At 41.7% G+C, this 22,335-nt stretch overlaps 2 protein-coding genes across 4 annotated transcripts; both read right to left on the reverse strand.

Annotated features, from left to right (window-relative positions):
- Nucleotides 1–1,043: 1,043 nt before the first annotated feature.
- Nucleotides 1,044–3,470, reverse strand: LOC124393945 (myb/SANT-like DNA-binding domain-containing protein 2). Of its 2 annotated transcripts, none has more exons than XM_046862012.1 (3): nucleotides 2,987–3,467; nucleotides 2,578–2,727; nucleotides 1,044–1,401 (listed from the first exon to the last, which is right to left on the reverse strand). In XM_046862012.1, the coding sequence occupies exons 1-3, from the start codon at nucleotides 3,387–3,389 to the stop codon at nucleotides 1,133–1,135; spliced, it is 822 nt and encodes a 273-aa protein (XP_046717968.1). In that variant the 5' UTR covers nucleotides 3,390–3,467; the 3' UTR covers nucleotides 1,044–1,132. The 2 variants fall into 2 exon arrangements, with proteins under 2 accessions (XP_046717968.1, XP_046717969.1); XM_046862013.1 differs by having other exon boundaries at nucleotides 1,182–1,401; nucleotides 2,571–2,727; nucleotides 2,987–3,470.
- Nucleotides 3,471–3,720: 250 nt separating this feature from the next.
- Nucleotides 3,721–20,750, reverse strand: chd1 (chromodomain helicase DNA binding protein 1). 2 transcript variants are annotated; one of them, XM_046861368.1, is made up of 37 exons: nucleotides 20,340–20,750; nucleotides 18,927–19,087; nucleotides 18,210–18,402; nucleotides 17,973–18,089; nucleotides 17,743–17,801; nucleotides 17,499–17,660; nucleotides 16,863–17,128; nucleotides 16,518–16,743; nucleotides 16,317–16,417; nucleotides 16,052–16,230; nucleotides 15,815–15,939; nucleotides 15,072–15,288; nucleotides 14,863–14,952; nucleotides 14,538–14,728; nucleotides 14,262–14,450; nucleotides 13,944–14,106; nucleotides 13,559–13,711; nucleotides 13,391–13,462; nucleotides 13,151–13,300; nucleotides 12,850–12,998; nucleotides 12,583–12,679; nucleotides 12,398–12,493; nucleotides 12,135–12,311; nucleotides 11,223–11,383; nucleotides 11,058–11,099; nucleotides 10,813–10,946; nucleotides 10,547–10,685; nucleotides 9,851–10,001; nucleotides 9,638–9,760; nucleotides 8,392–8,532; nucleotides 7,925–8,236; nucleotides 7,666–7,797; nucleotides 6,871–7,049; nucleotides 6,667–6,766; nucleotides 6,482–6,533; nucleotides 6,141–6,363; nucleotides 3,721–5,397 (listed from the first exon to the last, which is right to left on the reverse strand). In XM_046861368.1, exons 2-37 carry the CDS (start codon nucleotides 18,977–18,979, stop codon nucleotides 5,058–5,060), a joined length of 5,454 nt encoding a protein of 1,817 aa, XP_046717324.1. In that variant the 5' UTR covers nucleotides 18,980–19,087; nucleotides 20,340–20,750; the 3' UTR covers nucleotides 3,721–5,057. The 2 variants fall into 2 exon arrangements, with proteins under 2 accessions (XP_046717324.1, XP_046717323.1); XM_046861367.1 differs by having other exon boundaries at nucleotides 12,583–12,682; nucleotides 20,340–20,749.
- Nucleotides 20,751–22,335: the final 1,585 nt, after the last annotated feature.

The following is a 22,335-nucleotide window of genomic DNA, read 5'->3' on the forward strand; positions in this document are numbered from 1 at the left end:
AAGATTAGCAGAATTAGAGCTCCAAAGTCAGCTAAAGCGCCCGATCTGTCGCCTCATCCTTCTGCACTGTAGATTAGAGATCTTTGAAATGGTGGTAACACGCATCGTTATTACCAGAGCGATCAGGCTCTAGGTCACTTTGCAAAACAGAAATGAATCTCGCTGGTTTTCCGAAAAAGAACACGTTTGATATACGCTGTGTTTCGGATTACAACATTTGGTGCTCAAACAATGCGATCACCAATAGAATGCTGATACAGCACATTTTTTCATGCATCATTACACCCTTAGAAATATATTGTTCCCAAATCTGAGTGTAGAATAGCTCCTGCTCCCAAAAAGAGTGGAGTGGGTGGCGTTTGAGTGGTCCGAAAAGGAAAAATAGTAAATAGGATTACAAATAGTTAATGGAAACTGATGAGCTGTATTCTCTTGAGGCAAATGAGCTCAAATGCCTTCGTTCCTGCACCACACACACACACACACACACACACACACACACACGTCACACAGGGAATGAGAATCATGTCCCATCAGCGAGTCTTAATGTAAAGTGAAAAATACACTTGCCAAAAGTTTGTGGACGCCTGATCATAAGTATTTTGCATACGCTCTTTGAGCATCGCATTCCACATTCCCAACTTTCTCTTAGAATTCTCCACTCTTCTGAGATGTTCCACTAGATTTTGGAGCATGCTTGTGCACCTGTGTGTTCATCAGCCACGAGGGTGTTATAAAAGTCAGGTACTGGTGAGAAGGTGAGGAGGTCTGGGGTGCGGTCGGCGCTCACTTTCATCCCAAAGGTGTTCAGTAGGAGTTGGAGCTCTATAGCAGAAGATCTTCCACTCCTACCCATGTAAAGCACATCTTCATTGAGCTCGGTTTCCAAGTCCAAGTGAACACAACGTCTTGTACTATTGTGTGCCTCCAGCTTTGAGGTAACAGTTTGAACTGCATATGGCTGGGGGAAGTCCTGTGTCCCAAAACTTTTGTCCATCAAGTGTACTTACACATATAACGAATGAAAAACACTAGAAAGTGTGTACCGAAAAGAGTTTTTTCCTTTTTTATTATAAAATGAATTGAACAATTGTCTCTGCGTCACAATCCAGAGAGAACAATGTGAAATGTTTTAAGGTTGGGGTTGGGGGTGGTGGTTGCCGGCCATGGCAGATACCAGCTGCCCCATAACGCTGAGAAGTCCTTGGTTAAACTGTGCCAGTGTGTTAATCAACTCTGCCTCCCGAATCCCAGCTGAGTGTTCCAACTCCTGCAGGACTTGCAGTCGCCTTTCTTCAAACTCCTGCTGAACTCGTTGCCGCCTGTCCTCACGATCCTCTGCCATAAGAAAGATCTCTCTCATCGCGTCGATGTGGTTCGAATGACCTTGCCTCCTTTTTCCTGGTGAAATATACAACACACAAGCGATAAACGTGGTGCATTTAACCAGTACTACAGCTTTACTAACATAAGGTAAGACGTCAAGGTATAAGGAGTCTGGGGGCGTCTTAACCACTTCACCAGACCACAACACGGAATCAAACGTGACCTGAATATTAGGTGGTGTGTGTGATAAGCAGTTGACCGATTGTCACAGATTTAACAGAATAACACCATATGAGCAAAGTACACAAAAAAGATGGGATTAAAAACTATATCCTCAGGAGACCCTTGTGAAGGAAATCTGACATTCAGCTGGATGAGTTGGTTTAAACCAGAGGGGCCCAAAAAAAAAGTAAAATGAGCCAATTTATTAATTATTTCTCTGCTTTTTGATTGTTGGTTTGTTGAGAATCTCAGGCAGGAGAGTTTTCCTGCATTCATTCATCAACCTTTTCGGAAAAAAACTTCTGTTTGAGACATTTAATGGAAGACAGGAAAAATTATAAAAGGTTGTTTTTTGGAGTTGTGAATAAAGCAGAACTTCTCTCGTGTATTAGTTATTTTGTGATGAAGAACCACCACAGTTACAGTTTCAAGGAAAGGTTATATTTTCAACATTGTAGTTCAGTGAAACCCACAGCATTATAAGGAACAAACCAGTTTTATTGTACAACAGACTTCAATGCCTAATTAAAACTATTCAGTGAAATGTAATGAGACATGAAGCTGGTCCTTAAAAAAATATTTCCAAAAGCCTATTTTTCCTCTAATCGTACGGTAATGGTGGACCAAATACATCACAGGCTGTTTGGGCATCTCTGTTTTAACTGCAGCATCAAAATAAAGAAACAAGGAGGAAGAAGGGCAGTATGGAATACGACTTCCTGTCGGAAATGTGGAATTTCTCATGTACTTAGGTTCGAATGTGTTCAGGTAACAGGGTGCTAGTTCTAGTTGATAGGTTTAGAGATGTGGTGTTATAATGATGGTATTAAGCGGTGGAATGATGGAATGGTAGGACACCACTGTGAAGGTGTAGGACTGAAATGTACAGCGCTCCACTAAAGAGATCATTTCACATTAGGAGACATGTACACTATTTACAACTGTATTAGAAAGTTATACACAGTGTATATACCGACTGTATGTAGATGAATAGAAGATATGCCCTAAAACACCCAACCCACCTCTCACCTCTGATACGGGGGATGGTGGGTCGAGGTTCCTCGGCTGTAACGTTGCTGGACGCAGGAGAGGACAGTCCTGGAGACAGGGGTAACGTTACTGGAAGTATAGGAGAACCGATCCTGCTTCTGCTCCTGTCTTCTGCGTGATCAAGGCACACTGAGGAACAATAATAAAAAGTATTTACATTTACAGCATTTGGCAGACGCACTTATCCAAAGCGACTTACAACTAGAGTTATGGAGAATTGCTCAAGGACCCAACAGTGACAACTCGGGGTGCTGGATAAGAACTCATGACCTTCTGATCCAGAATCCAGTGCCTTTAAGACTACCACCTCAGCATGAGGTTCAGCATGAGGTATACATGTGTGCGGGCGCTACACAAAGCAGGTGAGATCTGAGGATGAGGATCTGACCTGACAGAACATCGTCACTGTCGCCCTGCAGCCCGTTGCAGCTGATGACAGAGTGGAGCAGTGAGCTGGAGGACTCGGCTGCGGCGCTCCTGTCGGTGCTCTCCGCCCTGCCGCGTCCCAGAACCGCGTCTAGCGCTTCGTACCACTGGTTAGTTTTCCGCTTCGCCCCGTTCCTCTTGTTGTACTCATTCAGTCTCCTGTAATCCTGTTTCAGCTTTTTGATTTTGACTCGACACCGATCCGGGCTGCGGTTGTAGCCCAGGTCCCACATGCGCTGCGAGATCTTCTGGAAGACTTTCTGATTCCGGACGGTTCCCTCCAGCTCCCTCTGCACCTCATCCTCCGACCAGATACCGATGAGCGTCTTCGTTTCCTTGTTGTGCCACGGCTCCGATTTCTCCATTTCTGTTTTCTTAAGTGGGAACACTTCTGAAAATGTTTTACCCCCTCCAAAAAAATGGCGTCTGTTTTTGTGTTTATCGTGTCGCGCTTTATATGACGCGAAGCTTGGCCAACTAATCAGGAACGGAGCCACGATGCTTGCCCCGCCCCCCGGGCTTCAACGTGTTAAACATACACACAGCATACAACAAACACAACACAGGTATACACACTGACCAAACACACACACACACACACACACACACACACACACACACACCCCAGAAACACACAAAATACTCACACAACACATTACAACATACAAACTCATGGACGAGGAACCAGCAGCCATGTTACAGGTGAAAACAGTGATTCGAGTTTAATGACTTTATAAACAATTATATAAAACAGTTATTATTTTTTTTAAAAATCCATGCATTTTTCAGTGTAAATTTGATTTGAAATATAGAGCAGATCTATATACAGTGTGTACTGTAACAGCATTTTGACTTGATTGGGCCGTTCACCAGAAATACACTTGGGCTGCATAGAAGATTTTACATTATTGCCTACAATTATGTAAAAAAAAAAAAAGAAAGAAGGAAGGAATTTCTTCGAAAAAGAAAACTATTTCAAGTTCACGTAAGTGCCTCTAACTATAAATCACCCCCTCACAGTTTTTTCTGACTGGATGTTGCCATGTTAGCGAGGCTTTTTTTTTTTCTCTTTTTTCTTTTTTGCTAAACAACTTCAATATTGAGCGAATCTGAAAGAAAAAAAAAAAAAACTGAAGGAAGTCTTTTCACAGGAATACACAAATAGATTAGTCCCCCCCCTCTTCCCCTCTCAAATTACACCGTAAATAACATCATTTACATAAATTGTCCTTATGGACATTCAAATGTTAAATCAATACAAATGAGAAAAAGCCTGAGTTGGTGGGGAAAAAGAACGACTTGTTCAAAAGAAAAAAAGCCTGAGAAGAAAAAAAGCCCATTCGATTTCTTTTTATACAATAATTTACAGTAGTACAATTTTTTTACGAAAAGGACATTTTTCGGATGCTTGCGAAACAGAATACAGATTATGTTACAGCTGAGAATTAAATAATTCAAGCACGATGCAAAGCTCAAAAAAACAAACAAACAAACGAAAAAAAAAAAGACGGCATGGTGGTCAGGTGGGAAAAAAAAAATAATTCTGTAAACGAGGTACTTTCTTAGGTGAACCCTAGTCCTTCAGGCTGCTCAGAAGAGAAAGAGACGCAATTACTCTTACGCCCAAGTATCAAGACAGTACGTTATGGTAGTTTCGTCTGGGTTGAGTCGAGAGCTGCATTACAAACGTGGAAAAGTCAATGCCAGGATCCAGTGTCGCAGCGGTGGAACACGAGTTTTTCGGATTCATTTATGTTCCAAAAAAGAAAGAAAAGAAAAAAAAAAGTAGTCACTTTATAAAAATAATTAAAAATGAAACCTCACACTACTGCACCTAGGAAATAGTGACAGTAGACTATTAAATACAAAAATATGTAATTTTCTGTGTTCACTTCCCACTTATTCAAACATAGCCTGGAGAAGAGAACAGAGGAAAGGAGTGCACCGAGGCTCAAAGAGAAGCTCAGGTGCGCAGTACAGCGGCCAAGTCCCATAAGGCATTTCCTGCATGTGTATCTGTGGTTGATTGAGCGCTATGTCTTACGACTGGTCCAGACCTGCTCGGGCGTGCTCTTGTGCTCGGAAGAGTACTCGAAAGGCGACCGGTGGCCCATGGGCGATCGGGGGTCGTAGGGCGATCTCTGATCTCGTGGAGAACGAGGGCCGCTACCTGAAGCGCGTTGCTCCGACTGCCAGTCGGAGTGATAACGATAGTCACGAGATGCCTTGTGGTGGCTGTAGTCCGAGCTGGAGCGGTGCTCCGAGTGCGACCGGTGCTCCGAGTGCACGCGCTCCTTGTTGTTGCTGTCTGACCAGTTGTCTCGGTTTGATCGGTGATCGTCTAACTTCCTATGCTTGCTCTCGCTGTAGTACCTGAGGGAATTTACACGGAAATTAATTTGTGAACATGGTAAGGAGGAAGCCTATTTAAGATTGCAGAAAGCAGATATTTCCTCATTTAAGCATATTTCCAAACAGTTTTCACATTCTGTGATACAAACAGGTAGCAACGGTACTTCCAATATTGGATTTAACTGTGGAAACTAATTCAAATATATATACACGACAACGTTAAATTACATTTCAGTTACAGTTTGCCGTAGCGATACCTGCAAATTCGAAGTCGACCGATTCATAGGTTATGTTGATTAATCAGCACCAATAGCTGATGGCTGGAGATACTGGTATAAATCCATACAGATAGTTTTTCCAGGTTGCGTCCGCTGCTGCGAGCAGCCGAGAAGATCCACTGTCATTACGAGAGCGGCCTCTAGAGGCGAATCATTGACACCACGTGCTGTTTGTTTTTACACCAGCACTATAGTTATTAATTAGATAATTCTATTTATTACTATAATTAATATGTTTATATTTATTTTATTTAACACATTTTCTTTATTCAGTACTTTTTGTAAAAGGCACTATTTTAAAAGTTTTTTTTTTTAAATCCAGTATCGATTTTAAAATCTATCAGTTGATTAATCTGGTATTGGCACATACAATCCAGCCTAGCCATCAATAAAATGCACTGCCAGTTAACCTGTACTATAAATTATTACAATACGATTATTTTTTAATAACTGTATGAGTGTCATTATGAATGCGAGTGCACCGACCTGCTGTCCTGGCGCTCTCTGTAGTGGTCTCTGTCTCTGTGGTCTTTGCCGTTGCTGAAGGAAGAGTACGGTCTCTTCCTGGAGTCAGCGCTTTTCCTGTAGGAGTCGCCGGAGTGGCGCTCTTTGCTCTGCTCGTGGCTACGTGAGGTCGAGTGGTGGCGGTCTGAACTGTAGCTGTCTCTGCTGCTCTCGTCGTGCTGAGAGTCTTTTAACCTCTCAATGTCTGAAAACATACGAAAGGAGGAGCAAAGGTCATCACTTACAGCACTACAATTTTCACTATGGTATCATGTCAATTATATCTGAGATTTTAACGATTTTGCTCTTGGAAAGAAACGTACCTGTGTGTCTGAAGGCTTGTGTATTTACAGTGCTAGTGTTTTGGTCCGCCGTCTGAAATGAATTAAAATACAACATTGCGGAAAAAAAACAAAAAACAAATCTTGCATAAATATTTTATTACATCGCATTTCAGAAATTAATTAATTCTACCTGGTAATACAATGAAATTAAAGCAGAACCAAACCTGAGCGTTTTCTTGTCTTTTCTTAATTGCATGCTTATACAGTTTATGCAGCTTTCTAGCATCAAACTCCGTAAATTTGGAAACGAATATCCAAAGATTTCTGTAAGACGAACGAAAAAAAAGAATATATTTCGTTACAGAATTTATTAAAAGTTTTCAATTTGTGTACGTGTTAGAAAAAAATAACCTGCAAACTATACACACCTTCTCCACTGCTTGATGTGTTCAAGGTTGGTGTACTCTTTTAGACAGTCTGTGATGTGGTCTCCGATTTTAATTAGGCACTGCCGTGTGTGCTCCAGCTGCTCGCGCTCGGAAAGACCCTTCTCGGGACGATCCAGCTGTTTTAAGGCTGCCTTCACTGGCCGCATGCGCTCCTTACACTGAGCAAAGAACGGTACGGTTACCAAATTGTGGGTAGACGTTACTCATTCAAAGCAGCCTCTGTTTGGTCTAAATGACCACAAACACTCGACTGTAGTGAGAGTGATAAACAGCTTCGTTTCAGAAAAAACTAAATCAAAGCAGTGGTTCCCAAAATTGTTAACAGCAACAAACCCCCCTCTCTCACACTCAAACTTCAAAGTAGAATGAAATGATGCAAATGTATTAATAACTTAACATGTATGGAAGAATTATGTAGTAAACCAAAAAAACGTGTTTAACTATCCGGGAAATGTTGAATATTTGAGATTCTCCAAAGCAGCTGGAGTTGGACCGGAGAGTGAAGGAAAAGCTGCAAACAAGCACTTAACACCTCTGGGAACTCTTTCAAGATGGTTGGAAAACCATTCCAAGTGATAACCTAATGAGGCTGACTGAGAGATATGTTAAAGGCTATGTTAAAGATTAGAAAATATGAAACATTTTCTTAACATGATTTTGTTCGTGTACCCCCACAATCACCCTGTTTGGGAACCCTTGGTCTAAAGCAGATGTCCGAACATCATTAAACAGACACACGTTAGGACTGAAAATGGTAACTAAAGTTGTGCTCACCACACTGAAGGTCTTCTGGTCGAGCTCTTCGGATTCCTCAGAGACCGGAACGTTCTCTCCTCCAGCAGTTATGTGCACAGGCACATCTGCCTTTTTGTTTTTTTCCCGAACTTCAGCTTTCATCTCCGGAGTCTGCATGTATTATTTGTTTTATTAAAAATAATAATAATAACATTGTTTATATAATTTATTTATAGTTTTTTATAATGATACTCTACATAAAGGACTTAATGAACATTTTTTAAATCACTATAATTACCTTCTCTGTGAAAGATTCCTCTACTCTAAACTCCACAGGCTTGCTCTCCTTTTTCTCTTTGGGTTCCTTTTTCTCTTTGCATTCCCGACTTTCTTCTTTCTTCTCCTTTTTTACATCTTTCTTTATCTCCCTCTCTTTTATCTCCTTCTCCTCTGGTTCTTTGACATGGGGTTCTGGCTCTGCTTCCTCTTCTTCCTCCTCCTCTTCATCATCCTCCTCCTCCTCATCTTCCTCCTCCTCATCCTCCTCTTTTACAACCCGATCAGAAGCTCGCCCCCTTTTGTTGGGCGGTGGCTTGGCAGGTGTGGAGTCCTGTGGAAGCATGGGAGAAATGAGACAATCAGGACTTTCAGTAACTGTGAAGGACAAAATGTTTGTGGGTCGACATAAAAGGGAAAAAAAAAAATGAAAAGGCCAATAAAAAACAAAAAAACCCCAAAAAAGTCACCTCTGTACCCAATACAGACCTTCTCATCTTCCTTTTCATCCTCATCTTCTGAGCTCTTCTCCGAGGGAGGAGCAGAGGACAGACTATTGACAACTTCATCCACTTTCGGTTTCACAGTTTTGTTCTTCTTTCCACGTGGCTTCCTCTTTCGGGAATTAGCCTGCAGAACGAAAAAGATCCAATGGCAACTCTACTCATGCAAATTACAAACCATTAAAATCTGTAAGACGGGAGGTGAGAGAATGTCGCAGGCACCGCAGAGAGGAAGTGACTTCATGTGTACTCTAGCATAAACCACAGCGTAGTTTTCTCGGTATAGGAAATGCGACGATGTGTATATACTGTTAATCAAAGGCGCAATATAAAAGGCCTTTATATCATTTTACAGTCTCCTTAAAGTCTAACCCTAACCCTAACATTTCTATTCTAGCCTTGATAATGTGACAGGTCATAATGCTATAAAGTGGAAAACATTTAAAAAAGAACAGTAAAATGTCATTACTTCCCAAAACAATAATTAATAGTCAAGTTTTTTGGTTGAGCCTTTAAAGTATTAACTTCGAACGGTTTTCCAATGGAAAAGGCTTAATTATGTAAAATATCACTGAATATGTAAATTATGAGTTTGTCTAAGCAAATACCCACTAAAGACAAGTCTGAGAGAATACGCAAGTCAAGTCAACAACCTAAAGAACAGCAGGCGCTCATAATCGATGTACCTTCGAATTTTATCCAAGGTTAGGAATAAAACATTTACACCTAGTTAGTCCGCAACACAGATGACTTACAGCCTAAACCTGTTATCTTTTACATAAATGCGTCTGGAAAAAGCGCCAAGAAATGGTTACTGAAGCCACAACAAACTGAACAGGTTTCTATTGGAATCAAAGCAAAATTCCCCAAAAAAAAGCGAACTCTACATTAAATTTGACGCTTTGTTACTTTATGTTAGATCCCTGGCAAGATCAATGCTAGATATTTTCCATTGAATGTTAACGAAAGCAACAGTCCAACCAATAGTTCAATAGAATAAATCACCGCACGCTGGTTTTGTGGTGCAGGTCAAATAGACTTGCCTGTTCTTGTTACTAAAAGAGACAAAAATGCACCTGTGACAATAATTAGAGCTGTAGACACTTTTTAAAAAAAGCACACACTTTGATCTCATGACTGACTGCATGCAAACAGAGCAAAGGTTGCACGGAAAAAAACCTACGATAGAACACATTGTTTGCTTCCGATTCAGGGTAAACTCAAGTTCTCACCAAGCCTGTTTGCCTCTGGGCCTCCTTTTTGGCAAGGTCCTTGCTGAGCAACTTGATGAGGTAGTCGGCTCGCGTCTGGAGCTGTTTGGCCTGTGGCTTCTTATCAGGGTCATCAGGTAAAAGCTGTTCAGACCAGGTGGAAAAACAAAATTACATTTATAAATAAGAACAAACTTTTTTTAATGATTTCTTTAATTTAGAAAACATTTGTACCTTATGGGTGAGATTAAGGTCTGGGTCCATCTTAATCATTTCCCAGCTCCCATATCCGTACTCGTAAATCCCAATTAGAAGGCTGGAATCATCATCTTTGCCCCAGTCAATGTCAAAATGAGCTGCCTTTGCATGGCAAGGAAGCATATACCTGTGCAAAAAGGTCTACCGAGTTAAAAAAAAAATCACCACTACAATCCTGAACAGGATATACACTATGGACAAAAGTATTGGGACACCTGAATTTCCCAGCCTTATTTGTTTTTTTCCCCAAACTGTTATCTCAAAGCTGAAGGCACACAGTAGTACAGGATGTCTTTGGATGCGGTGGCATGAAATTTCCCCTTCACTAAACTGGAAGACGCAAACCTGTTCCAGCATGACAATGCCCCAGAGCACAAGGCAAATTTCATGAAGATGTGCTATGCATGGTTTAGAGTGGAAGATCTCCTGCTACAGAGCTCCAACTCTGTAGATCACACTACCAGGCCTCCAAACCTCACTTACATCCGTACCTCAATTCACTAACACTCGTGTCTGAATGAGCACAAACCTTTACAAAATCTAGTGGACCACAAGAGCACTTTGAGAAACTGAATGTGGAATGATCAGGTGTCTGCAAACTTTTAGAAATATAGTGCATATACTATAAGCATTTAGTACAAAGTATACAAAAGAATGAAACAGTTAAGGCACCTCTTCCGTTCTTCTGGGTCAGCAGGAATGGCTTTATGCAAAGGGGCCAGTTCTTCCTCATGTGAGATTACAAGTTTAGCATTGACTTGAACACCAGAGATCCTAAAAGTAGGTCCTTTCACCTTCCCTCGCCTGCCTCCTAAAGACACACAACAGATTACGATCGACTTCTCTTTACAGAACACAGAAAATCATCGTTGATTAATAACACCAAACAGCAAAACAACAAACAGCCTTCAAATGGAAAATTATCTAAATATATATACCTGAAGCTTTTTCTGGTCCACATGGATTCTCCCTCAAGGTTTTCATACAGCCGTTGTGAACCGTCTCCGCTAGTCGCCTCAGGTCATGCTCTGATTTATCGACCAGCTCAGCATCCCGGGCAATAGCATCCAGTCTGTTGCATAAGTCAGTGTAGTCAAGTTAAAAGATGTGGTAGAAACTGTGCTTGAAATTTTATAGAAGAAGAACAAGAAATAAAAAAAATAATAATAAATAAAACAAATACCTTTCCAAAGGGCCTCCAAATTTCTTATAACTCTTAATAAACCTATAGAAAAAACAGCAGTTAAATAAACAATTTTCAGACATTTTAAATACGAAGCAAATTGTTTATTTGTAAGTTCCTGCAGTGGTTGAGAATTGAGGCCTGGTAGCCAGAAGTGAGGTTTACCTTCGTATCTCTGCATCGCTAAAACCTTTGATGTTCTCTCTAGGAATAGTTCGCGGTCTGCCACGCTTCTTGGGCCTCTTTCGGTCTGAACCAGAGTCACTGTCGGAGCCAGAATATCTTCGGTTCCGGCTCCGTCTGCCCTCATTACCGTTAAAGCTTATCTAAAAATTAAGTGAATCATTTATAACATGTCAGCATCATTACAAAAGATTCAAATTTGACACAACTCATACCTTTGCATACATCATGTAACAGTCAAAGTGTCTAAAGGTGCGCAAAATCCGATTTTGAGGGCCACAACACATCTCAAAGAAGTTGGGACAGGGTCATGTTTACCACTGTGCAACATCACCTCTTATCTGAACAACATTTTGTATACATCTGAAAACTGAGACCAGTCTCTGTTTTGGTCCCATTTGTGTCCAATACAGGTTTCTAGTTGCTCGACATTCCTGGGTCTTCTTTGTTGTTTTTTTCATTTTAATAAATGTGCCAATTGGTGAAAGGTCTGGATTGCAGGCAGGTCTGGTCTTTTTTACTATGAAGGAATGGTGTTCAATTTGTAGACGCATTTTTTTTCGCATATTGATGAACCGCTATCTTTACTAATGAGAGACTCTCTAAAATACTAATATTTTTTAACCTAATTATTTGCCAGCTGTTTCGTTTCAGTAGCAATTACTTTTCCAGCCTTTTGTTGCCCTGTCCTAACTTTTTAAAAAAAAAAAAAAAGGATTGGCCATAAATCTCTCCTGAAAAGAGTAATTTTCTCAGTTTCAACATGTTCTATTTAAATAAAATATGGGTTTATGGGATTTCAAATCAACTGATTCTGTATTATTTACATTTTACACATGAAATTAGGGTTGTATGCAGCACAATGAGGCTGAGGTTATTGGATTTTATTCTAACCTGTTTGGCACAGTTCCTCATGCGAGGCAGCATGTAGATCTCTGCTAGCTCCTTCTGCCTTTCCTCTTCCTCCAGTCTCCTCCGCTGCTCTTCAGGGATGATCGATTCCCAGGTTTTCCTGTTGCCATCTGCATCCACATCCATATCTTCCTCCTCCATCATGGTGAAGTTTGCCACCTGGAGAAAGGATAAAGAATTGATCAAAACAAGGCAGCAAAAGGCTAAAATTGGAGCTTTAACAGATCTTTATACGATTTACAGACCTTGAACTGCGAGAGAAGCTCTTCCCCTACAGTTGATGGACCAGGATCGTTTTCCCTTGTCTCTGCTCTCTTCAGAATTTCATCGATATCCATCTCCTGTTGAAATTTTTGTACAAATATGCATCAATCTTAATCCTGTTTAGTCTGAACAGATTTTTGGTGCATGCAATTGCAAATCAACAGACCTGGGGCTCTTGTTCCTCTCCCTCCGGCTCCTTAAAAAGTTCCTCGGCACCAAACTTTAAAATAGCAGACAGCTCCTCTTTGTTGAAAGGGGTGGAACTGCTTTAAAAACCAAAGTACATTAAAACAAATGTATAAGTGGAGGTTCTCAAAGCAGGGTTTGCAGAAGCAGCACATTTTCTGTGGAGAATCCCTGACTACAGAAAATATGACACCTTAGCGTTTAATTTAGCAGGAAAAATAGTTATTACACTGATCTGTGAAACTACCTGGAAGGAGCAGCACCGGTATGAAGGACTGTTTTCCCTGTAGTGTCCATCCTCTGAATAACGAGGTGGTCCAGCACCATCTTCTTCTTGGCTCGCTCGATGATGTCTTCTTCTACAGAGCCCTTAGTCACCAATCGATAAATATTTACCTGAAAAGAAAAAAAAGATGTAATGAGGTCGCTTTAACATTGCAAAATAACAGTAGATCTTCGTCTGGAGGAATAAGTTTAATTATAAACAAGCGCACCAGTGTTCACAAAACTAGACGTTTTTTACACCATCAATATAATCTGGTGTTTACCTGTCTCTTCTGTCCTATCCTATGAGCTCTGGCCTGAGCCTGCAGGTCATTCTGGGGGTTCCAGTCAGAGTCAAAGATGACCACAGTATCTGCAGAAGCCAAGTTAATGCCCAAACCACCTGCTCGTGTGGACAACAGGAAACAGAAGTCCTAGAGAGGGGAAAAAAAAAAAAAAAATTCAATTTTTAGATCCCACAAACTTACACATACACACAAAAGTGCATATATTTGCGCAAATACCTCGGAACCCTCTGCATTGAAATGATCCAATGCCTGCTTCCTCATCTCACCCTTAATGGAACCGTCCAACCTCTGCAAGACAACACAGTTATATCAGCCTAATTGTATGGTTTTTTTTTTTAAGGAACCGAGTTCCAATTTTCTGAAAATCAAGAGAATTCTGGTCACCTGAAATAAAAACTGGCGATTCTTCAGGTATTCTGCAAGGATGTCCAGCATCCGGACCATCTGGGAGAAGATGAGAACCCGGTGGCCGCGCTCTTTCAGTCGCAACAGCAGCTTATCCAGGAGTACCAGTTTCCCACTACTGCGAATGAGGTGCTACACGAAACAATGCGATTCGTTTTACTTTCTATGAATTTCTGATTCGTCACTGCCTAGATCTACACATACCGACCGATTTTCACATTTCCCTTTTAAAGACTAGTGTTAACGTACAAACCTCTTTATTAACAATCTATAATTTACTTACAAAGGACTTTTGGACGGTTCTTCAGAAATGAGACAATAACAGGAGCAATAGCTGACCATAGCTCCTAAAATAAAACATTACCTGCAAAGCCTCTGCTTTGTTGTGGAAGTCGTTGTCCTCCGGCGGCTTGATGAGGTAGCAGTGATTACAGCACTTCTTCAGCTCCATCATGATGTTTAGGAACCCAGACGTGCTTCCTTTTGTGCCTTTGCTGAGTGCCTTGTAGTTTCTGGTCAATATCCACCTTTGAAAAAATGTACATATTTTGTTAATCTGTGCAACAAAAATATATATACAATAATTAAATTATTAAGAGAGAGAACAGAAGCATTTGCAAAAGTACTTTGAATGAAAAGAAAACAATATGGACAGTCAAATGTGAATCCGATGCCCTCATACTTGTAGTATTGTTTCTGGATGGCACTCATCTCCACCCGAAGGATCTGTTCCACCTTGGCAGGTAGCGACTTCTCCACATCCTTCTTGACCCTGCGTAGCAGGAAAGGCTCCAGCTCCTTGTGCAAGCTAGTGTAGCCCGAGTCCCTGCCTTTACCATGATCTTCTTCAAACCGCTCCCACGAATGAAACCTGAGGACCAAATTCCCTGGTTAAATCTCAACACAAAATGTTTTATCCAACAACACAAAATTCAACAGTGCAAGCAGTGGCTCATACTTCTCTGGCATGATGAAGTGGAGGAGTGACCACAGTTCCTTGAGGGAGTTCTGCAGAGGTGTTCCTGTTATAAGGAGCCGGTGGTTGGACTTGAAGTCAATCATGGTCTTGTACAGAAGGGAATCGTCGTTCTTCAACCTGTGGGCCTCATCCACACCAATAAAGGCCCAGCTCACGTTGCCCAGAAATGACTAGGGAGAGAAACCATTTGGAAATGTTATTGCTACTTAAAGTGCTGTCTGAAGAATTCGTCTAAAAGCCACGAGGATTTCAGAAACCCACTAAGGGAGATAAAAGGAAGAAAAAAAAAGCATGATGAAGTCACCTTATCTTTCAGGAGGATTTCATATGTAGTGAGAAGAATGTTAAATTTGAGCCGCTTGTTCTGGGTATGCATCCACTCGTGTGTTCTGATCTAAAAGAAAATAAATAAAATAGTACAAAATTATTGCAAAACAACATATAAAAAAATATACTCGATATTTCCAAATGCAGCTTAACATGAATGAGTCAATCTGCCATCTTAAACCTTACCATGTTTCTACTGCTGATGTCACCCAAATAGACGACCACATTCATCAGTGGGGCCCAGAGATGGATTTCCCTCTGCCAGGAGGTGAGTGTAGACAAGGGCACCACTAACAGGAACGGTCCATAAAGCTGGTGCTCATGGAACAGATAGTTGAGAAAGGAGATGGTCTGAATGGTCTTTCCAAGGCCCATTTCATCTGCTAGAATACAACTGTTCCCTCTGGAAGAAGAAATTTTTTTTTAACGTCAGACCTTATTTGAGTAATATTTACATCCCTCACTGTGAAGAACTGAAAATATGGTATGGATTTAAGTATGCAAACTATTTCAGCATATAAGTGTCAATGCTGTATAACAATACAGGAGACTCAGCATGGGTGTAAAGGTGCATGTTAAATAGGGTCCAAAAAATATAAACTATTTAATTTTCCATTTATTTAAAATTTAACAACCAATTTAATTGATTACCCAATTAAATCAATATAAGAGCATGCATTGCATTCATTTGGCTTATTCTATTTTTTATAAAATATTGTATTATTTAAGCATTTGATCTAAAATTATGTTAAATTGCATTTCCTCCTTAACGTACTCAAATTTAACCAAAGCGTGAATTTTGTGCTCCCTTACACCCCCCTCAAACTCAGTAAAGACAAGTGCATTGCTTCATATTCCCAAATTACGATGAACTCATTATATCTGATGGAACTGTGGTTGTAGAACATTTAATGCTCAGATGAACATACTTGCACCACGAATGGGCCATCCAGTTTAAGCTGTCCAGCTGGTAGTCTCGGAGCTCAAGTCCTTCTCCGCCGATATAATGAGGCTGTTTCTTCATAGGCACGAACCGTGGCCTCAGCTTTAAAACCTGAATAAGAATGTACATTCCTTCACTACAGGGAACCATTACATGATTTACAGTCACAGATTTATTCAATTTTTACACTGGCTTGTTTTTTTTTTGGTCTTTAGTGCGTTACCTTGCAGTCCCTCGAGGGGATGGTTTTCGACTGGTTCCGGCTCATGTAGGAGTCTATGAACTTCTGGAACTTTCTAGCAATAAGTGCCCCGTCTTCCCAGCTGCATTCTGAATATGAAAGCCCCTGCCATTTGCATAGGTAGTCTGGGTATCCTGCTGCTGACTTCTGATTGGAATGACCTTGGAAAATGAATGGTGATTGGGAGTATTAATATATCGGCGCGCAAAAAGCCGCATAATACGTAAACACTTCAATGAGCGCTTACTGATAATTCTCTCTACGAGCTGATACTGCGAGTGAAGGTCATCCATGAGTTCCTGTTGGCAGTTTAAGTATTCCACGTCCTCCGGTGAAGCAGTTTTGAGCCTGCGTTGAGAGAAAAAAAACGACTCATGTCTCTGGTTTCATCTTAACAAATCGAAAGCTTTGACATGACACCCACCCAAAAAAATTATAAATAACATACCACTTCTTCTTGTCCTGCTCCTTCTTTTTGAAGTTTTCCAGTTTCTTCATGCCCTTCACGTTCTGCTGCTTCAGCGTCTCCTCCGTCTCCCAGGTGTTGTGAATGTGTGACCAGCCTTTCCACTTGATCAAGTACTGCACATCTCCTGGCTGCTTGTTTGGGTTGAAGTTGGCATTAGGGTCTCCATCAGCCTCAACGGCGTAGACTGTGGTGGAAGCTCCGGTGGCTAAGAGTCACAAATACAAACCAATAAGGATTCTATGCAGTCAACAAAGTTCACAAAAAAAAAACCCCTACACGATTAACCCTAATAGTGTAATAAAACTTCTGCGCAATTTTTTTTACCTCCTTTTCGTCCTATTCTATTGCACATCACTCGTTCCAGGGTCTCAAACTCATCCTCCTCGGGGGGTGGGACGTCCTCGCCGCACACCTCCACCAAGTCGTCAGAGTCCGTTTTCAGTTCTTCGTCCTCTTTATAGCTGACGTTCACAGTGGCCTGCCTCCGAGGACCTGCCAAGGCTTTTTTATAGTCATCATCCTCATCTGATGAAGATGTCGAAGCCTTCTTTTTCATAACCTTGCTCTTTTTTCCATTCCTGGCATTGGTCCTGAATGACCAGAGATTTGATTAGAGATAAAACAATTCTCAGATGATTCAGATTCATTTCAATGTTATACTACACTTTTTCAACCTTCTAAGACTTGCTGAATTCATATGCAGAAGTTGATCAAATCAGCACAGAATAAAGTTAAAAGTTTGGAATCGATGCTGGAGGTTTGGATTTGAGATTTTCAGACCAACTTTCATTTAAAGAAGGTGAATTTTTTTTTTTTTTTAAAGAGAACTATCTCACTCTGCAGTTTGAAGCACTGATGACATAAATCTGAACGTTTTCAGAAAGCACAAAAGCATTCTGTGCAAAAGGTAACCGAAAGCCTCGTGTATGCTGACTTGAGAAAAAAATGACATTTCCGTACTTGTTAGGTGGCTTCCTGCTTTTAACTTTGTGGCTAGGCTCATAGTCTGAAACTGACTCTTCACTGTTCTCTCCCTCTTCCTCAGCTGAAGAATCGAACGAGTCACTCCCTGAACCAGACCCGGAGCCGGAGCCAGACTCAGAATCCGAGTCGGAACCAGTCCTGTGACAGTCATTTAACAGTTTATTATTGGGAAAAAGAAAAACACCTGTGGATTTATTTGCTGCTAAAAAGCTGGACTCACCCTTTACTCTTTCGCTTCCTCGAAGAGTCATCATCTGAGTCATCACTGCTGGAGGATTCCTGAGGAACACACACATTCATTACTTCACAGATCAGGTTTTTGGAATGTCATTATTATAATTATGACGATCTTCTTGCGTAAATCTTCCCGAGAGACTTTAAGTCAATGAGAACACCAAGCATTAGTGCTATATTTAAAAATAAATAAAAAAGGGTCCTATGAGGTCATACATCATCTGAATCACTGTTTGAGGAGCTCTGTTGTTGTTGTTGCTGCTGCTGCTGCTGCTGTTTCCTGAGCATAGCTGACCTCTGCACTGCCAGAATACTGGGATTAGACTTCCAAAACTGCAATGAGAGAAATTAAGTTCATTTCCGTGCACAATAAACTAATTTTCTTGCATGAACTGCAACTGATACCTTGGTTTAATCTCCTACACAAAATTATTAAAAAACAAAACCACTCACTTCTGATGAATCAATCTTTGCAGAGTTATTTTGACCATTCTTCCCCTTGGACTTCTCAGAGTCAGAATCGGACTGGCTACCCGAGTCTGAACCACTTCCTGAGTCGCTGCTTCCTGACTGGCTACTACTAGAGCTGCTGCTGCTGGAGCTGGAACCAGAGCCTGAACCAGATCCAGACTCATCATCCGAGTTACTGAAACGCACACAATAGTTTTGTTACAGAGATGCAAACGGAACCGTTTTTGCCCAAAAAAAAAAAAACATTTACTTTCGCCTCAAAGAGATTAACACAACAGGACGATTATTTCTGATGCCCGTGGTGTCGATTTACACTGAAGGCAAATAAAACAAATCCGAAGAAAAGTAGATGACTGCAGATTTGAAATGTGAAAGTAAAAGCTTTATATGAGCATGCAGACCAAGCAATGAATTAAAAATGATTTTATATTATATACATATATGCTCATTTTAGAAAATGTATCATAGAAACAATAAAACCAGAAAATTGTCTTAAAGGGGTGCCAACTGCATCAGAGCGTCAAAAACAACTCTGCAAATATCAATCATTCCAGAGGCATTCCCTTCGCTTGTTTCTACGAAGGGGCCTTTCGGGAGCTGACACTCGTAAACAAAACCATAAAAACGTGCTCGACGTAGCAGATTAATGTCACAACATGTGCTCTGTTTAACGTAAACTTTATCGAGTATATCGTATACCTGGAATCTCCGGTGCTGTTGCTCACACTTTCGTCTTCGCTGCGGCCAGCCATGGCTGCGATTTAAAGGTTTGTGTCTCTCTGAAACAACCAATGTTTCCTAATTGGCCTGACCAGGTCCTGAAACACCCTGAACCTCCAGCTTCATACAGTTTGGTTCACCTGCATGAAACAGAAACAGAGTGTTTTAAATGTTATCATAAGGTCAGTTTGACACTACAGTGGGCTCCATGTGCCATGCATTCATTTGTCATGTTTGGGGGCTTTTCCTCTCAATAGTACATAATCACATTGTCTTCCTGGTTCAAATGATAACCAAACTTGACTTCTTATAGCTAAAGAATATTTCGGTTTGAATAAAAGGTTATAATGTGAGTGAAACTGCAACAGGAATGAGAACATCCATCAAATCACACACTGCCCATTACATAAAATGAATGACAAAACGAAAACGAATGGTGCACTCATTCAATGGAAGGTGAACTCTTTTAATTTCTATTGTATAAAGTTTAAAAGATGATAACTCATATATCGTGGGCAGAAAAAACCTGCCTTGTGTGACGGGCCTGTTTTTAGGCCTAAGCAGCGGGACTTTCCTGGACAATGAACACCGACTTGAGCGCTCTATCCGGCGGCCAGAGCCTCACTACCCACCTTAGGGAAGTCCCATGCCGGGCAAAAAAATGTTACCCAAACTCTAATGGAGCGCTTTAAAAACCAAATTAAATAATAAAGTTAAATAAAAGAGTCTCGTTTAATAGAAGTGAATCTAGTAGACTTTTCTGTAACACATAATTCGCGGTACATTTTAAATCCAACCTATCAGCCGCTAGCTAGCAAGCTAAAGGCGAAAAGTTGCATGTTAGCGTGCTAGCTAAACACAACAGTGCTGTGTTAGCAACTTGGCTAACTGGGTTAAGGGGTTGAATATAAAAACTAGCCCGTATAGTAAATCCTTAAACCGTCCTTAAACACACTTTCTCCGACTTCTCACTCCTTTCCAATTTCCCCCGAAAACACAGTTTACGCGCTACACATTCTACCTAGCCTAGCAAGTCGGCTAAACTACAAGCTAACGGCTAAGTCAATGTACATCCACAGAGTTTGGCTATGATAGGGGGAACTCGGCTAACTTTCCCGGCTTTCTAGGGGTTCGCAGCAGCTGGATTGTAAAGAAAAACGCTCAAAAAAGGCTTCAGGTACGAAGTTTTGTGTCCGCATGATGTAAGCTGACTATTGGGCTCACTCTCGGGCTGCATCGCGGTGTCCTCGACGCTTCCATTTCTCGGAGTACCGCCGGGAAAGGAGAGTAACTTCCCCCGACACTACTTTGTTCATTACGGCACAATCACACGCATCTGAAAAGGGAAAATTGGGAAGGAAAAACCCGCAGCACTTCAGGGTGTGTAGTTACCTGGCTCCAGGTGGGGTCCAGGTGGGCTCCAGGTGGCTACGGAGCCCGATTCCCCCCCGACGTCCCTTTTTCTTGTTTTTCTCCTCACCCAGTTAGCGGCTAAGCACGGCTAAGCTAGCTCCCCCGTGCGAGTGTGAGTGTGTGTAAATGTGAAAGCAACCCAGAACACGCAAACTTCTTTCACCGAGCCGAGGATAGATTTAGTTTTCCACCCTGAATTCCCTCCGGAAAAAATGTCCGACTTTGAAATATCGCTGTATTCCGTAAGAAGCAGAAGAAGAAGAAGAAGAAGAAGAACTAGTAGAAGAAGAAGACCAGCCGCGGACGCTACAACAGCCGGCCTCCGCCATGACGCCGTGGCGAGCTCACAACACTCAGAGCGGAGGGAGGGCCATGAGAGATGGAAACCCCGGGCAGTGACGTAACAGGAGCGGTGGCCTCCACCACCACCACCACCACGTACTACTTACTACTTACTACTACTACCACCACCTTCACCACCATCTGCTCCACCTCCATCACAACCACAACTACCACCATGTACTAATACTACTCCCATCTCTTCCACCAACACATCATGTATTGATACTACTACCTCCACCACCACATACTAATACTACTACTACCACATTCACCACCATCTTCTCCACCAACACTCCATCAACACATCATGTATTAATACTACTACCTTCACTGCCATCTCCTCCACCTCTATCAGTACTACTACCATGTACTACAACTACTACTACCACCTCCTCCACCTCCACCACCATCATGTACTTCAAATACTACCAACACCACCATGTACTACAACTACTACCCTTACCACCATCTCCTCCACCTCCACCACCACTACCACCATACTACTACTACTTCCTCACCATCTCCTTCACCTCCACCACCACATACTAATACTACTACTACCACATTCACCACCATCTCCTCCACCTCCACCAACGCTCCATTAACACATCATGTATTAATACTACTACCTTCACCACCATCTCCTCTTCCACAACTACCACCATGTACTACTACTACTACTACTACCACATTCACCACCGTCTCTTCCACCTCCATCACAACCCATCTCCTCCACCTCCACCAACACTCCATCAACACATCATGTATTAATACTAATACCTTCACCACCATCTCCTCTACCGCAACTACCACCATGTACTACTACCACCTTCACCACTATTTCCATCACAACCACAACTAACACCATGTACTACTACTACCACCTTCACCACCATCTCCTCCACCTCCATCACCTCTAGCACCATGTACTACTACTACTACTAGTAGTCAAATCAGAAATTTCCCCACTATGGGACAAATAAAGGTATATCTTATCTTACTACTACCACCTCCTCAACCTCCAGCCCCACCACCATCATATACTACTACTACCTTCACCACCATCTCCTCCACCTCCATCACCACTACCAAAATGTACTACTACTACCACCACCTCCTCCACCACCACCATCATGTACTACTACTACCTTCACTGCCATCTCCTCCACCTCTATCAGCACTACTACCATGTACTACAACTACTACTACCACCTCCTCCACCCCCACCACCATCATGTACTACAAATACTACCAACACCACCATGTACTACAACTACCACCTTCACCTCCATCTCCTCCACCTCCATCACCACTACCACCACATACTACTACTACTTCCTCACCATCTCCTTCACCTTCATCACCACCACCAGCATGTACTACTACTACCATTCTCCACCTCCACCACCACCACCAGCATGTACTACTACTACCTTCACCAACATCTCCTCCACCTCCATCACCACTACCACCATGTACTAGTACTACTGCCTCACCATCTCCTCCACCTCCATCACCAATACAACCATGTACTACTACTACCTTCACCACCATCTCCTCCACCTCCATCACCACTACCACCATGTACTACTACTACTACCTTCTCCACCTCCACCACCACCACCAGCATGTA

Source organism: Silurus meridionalis, chromosome 11, assembly GCF_014805685.1.
Source record: "Silurus meridionalis isolate SWU-2019-XX chromosome 11, ASM1480568v1, whole genome shotgun sequence".
NCBI lineage: Eukaryota > Metazoa > Chordata > Actinopteri > Siluriformes > Siluridae > Silurus > Silurus meridionalis.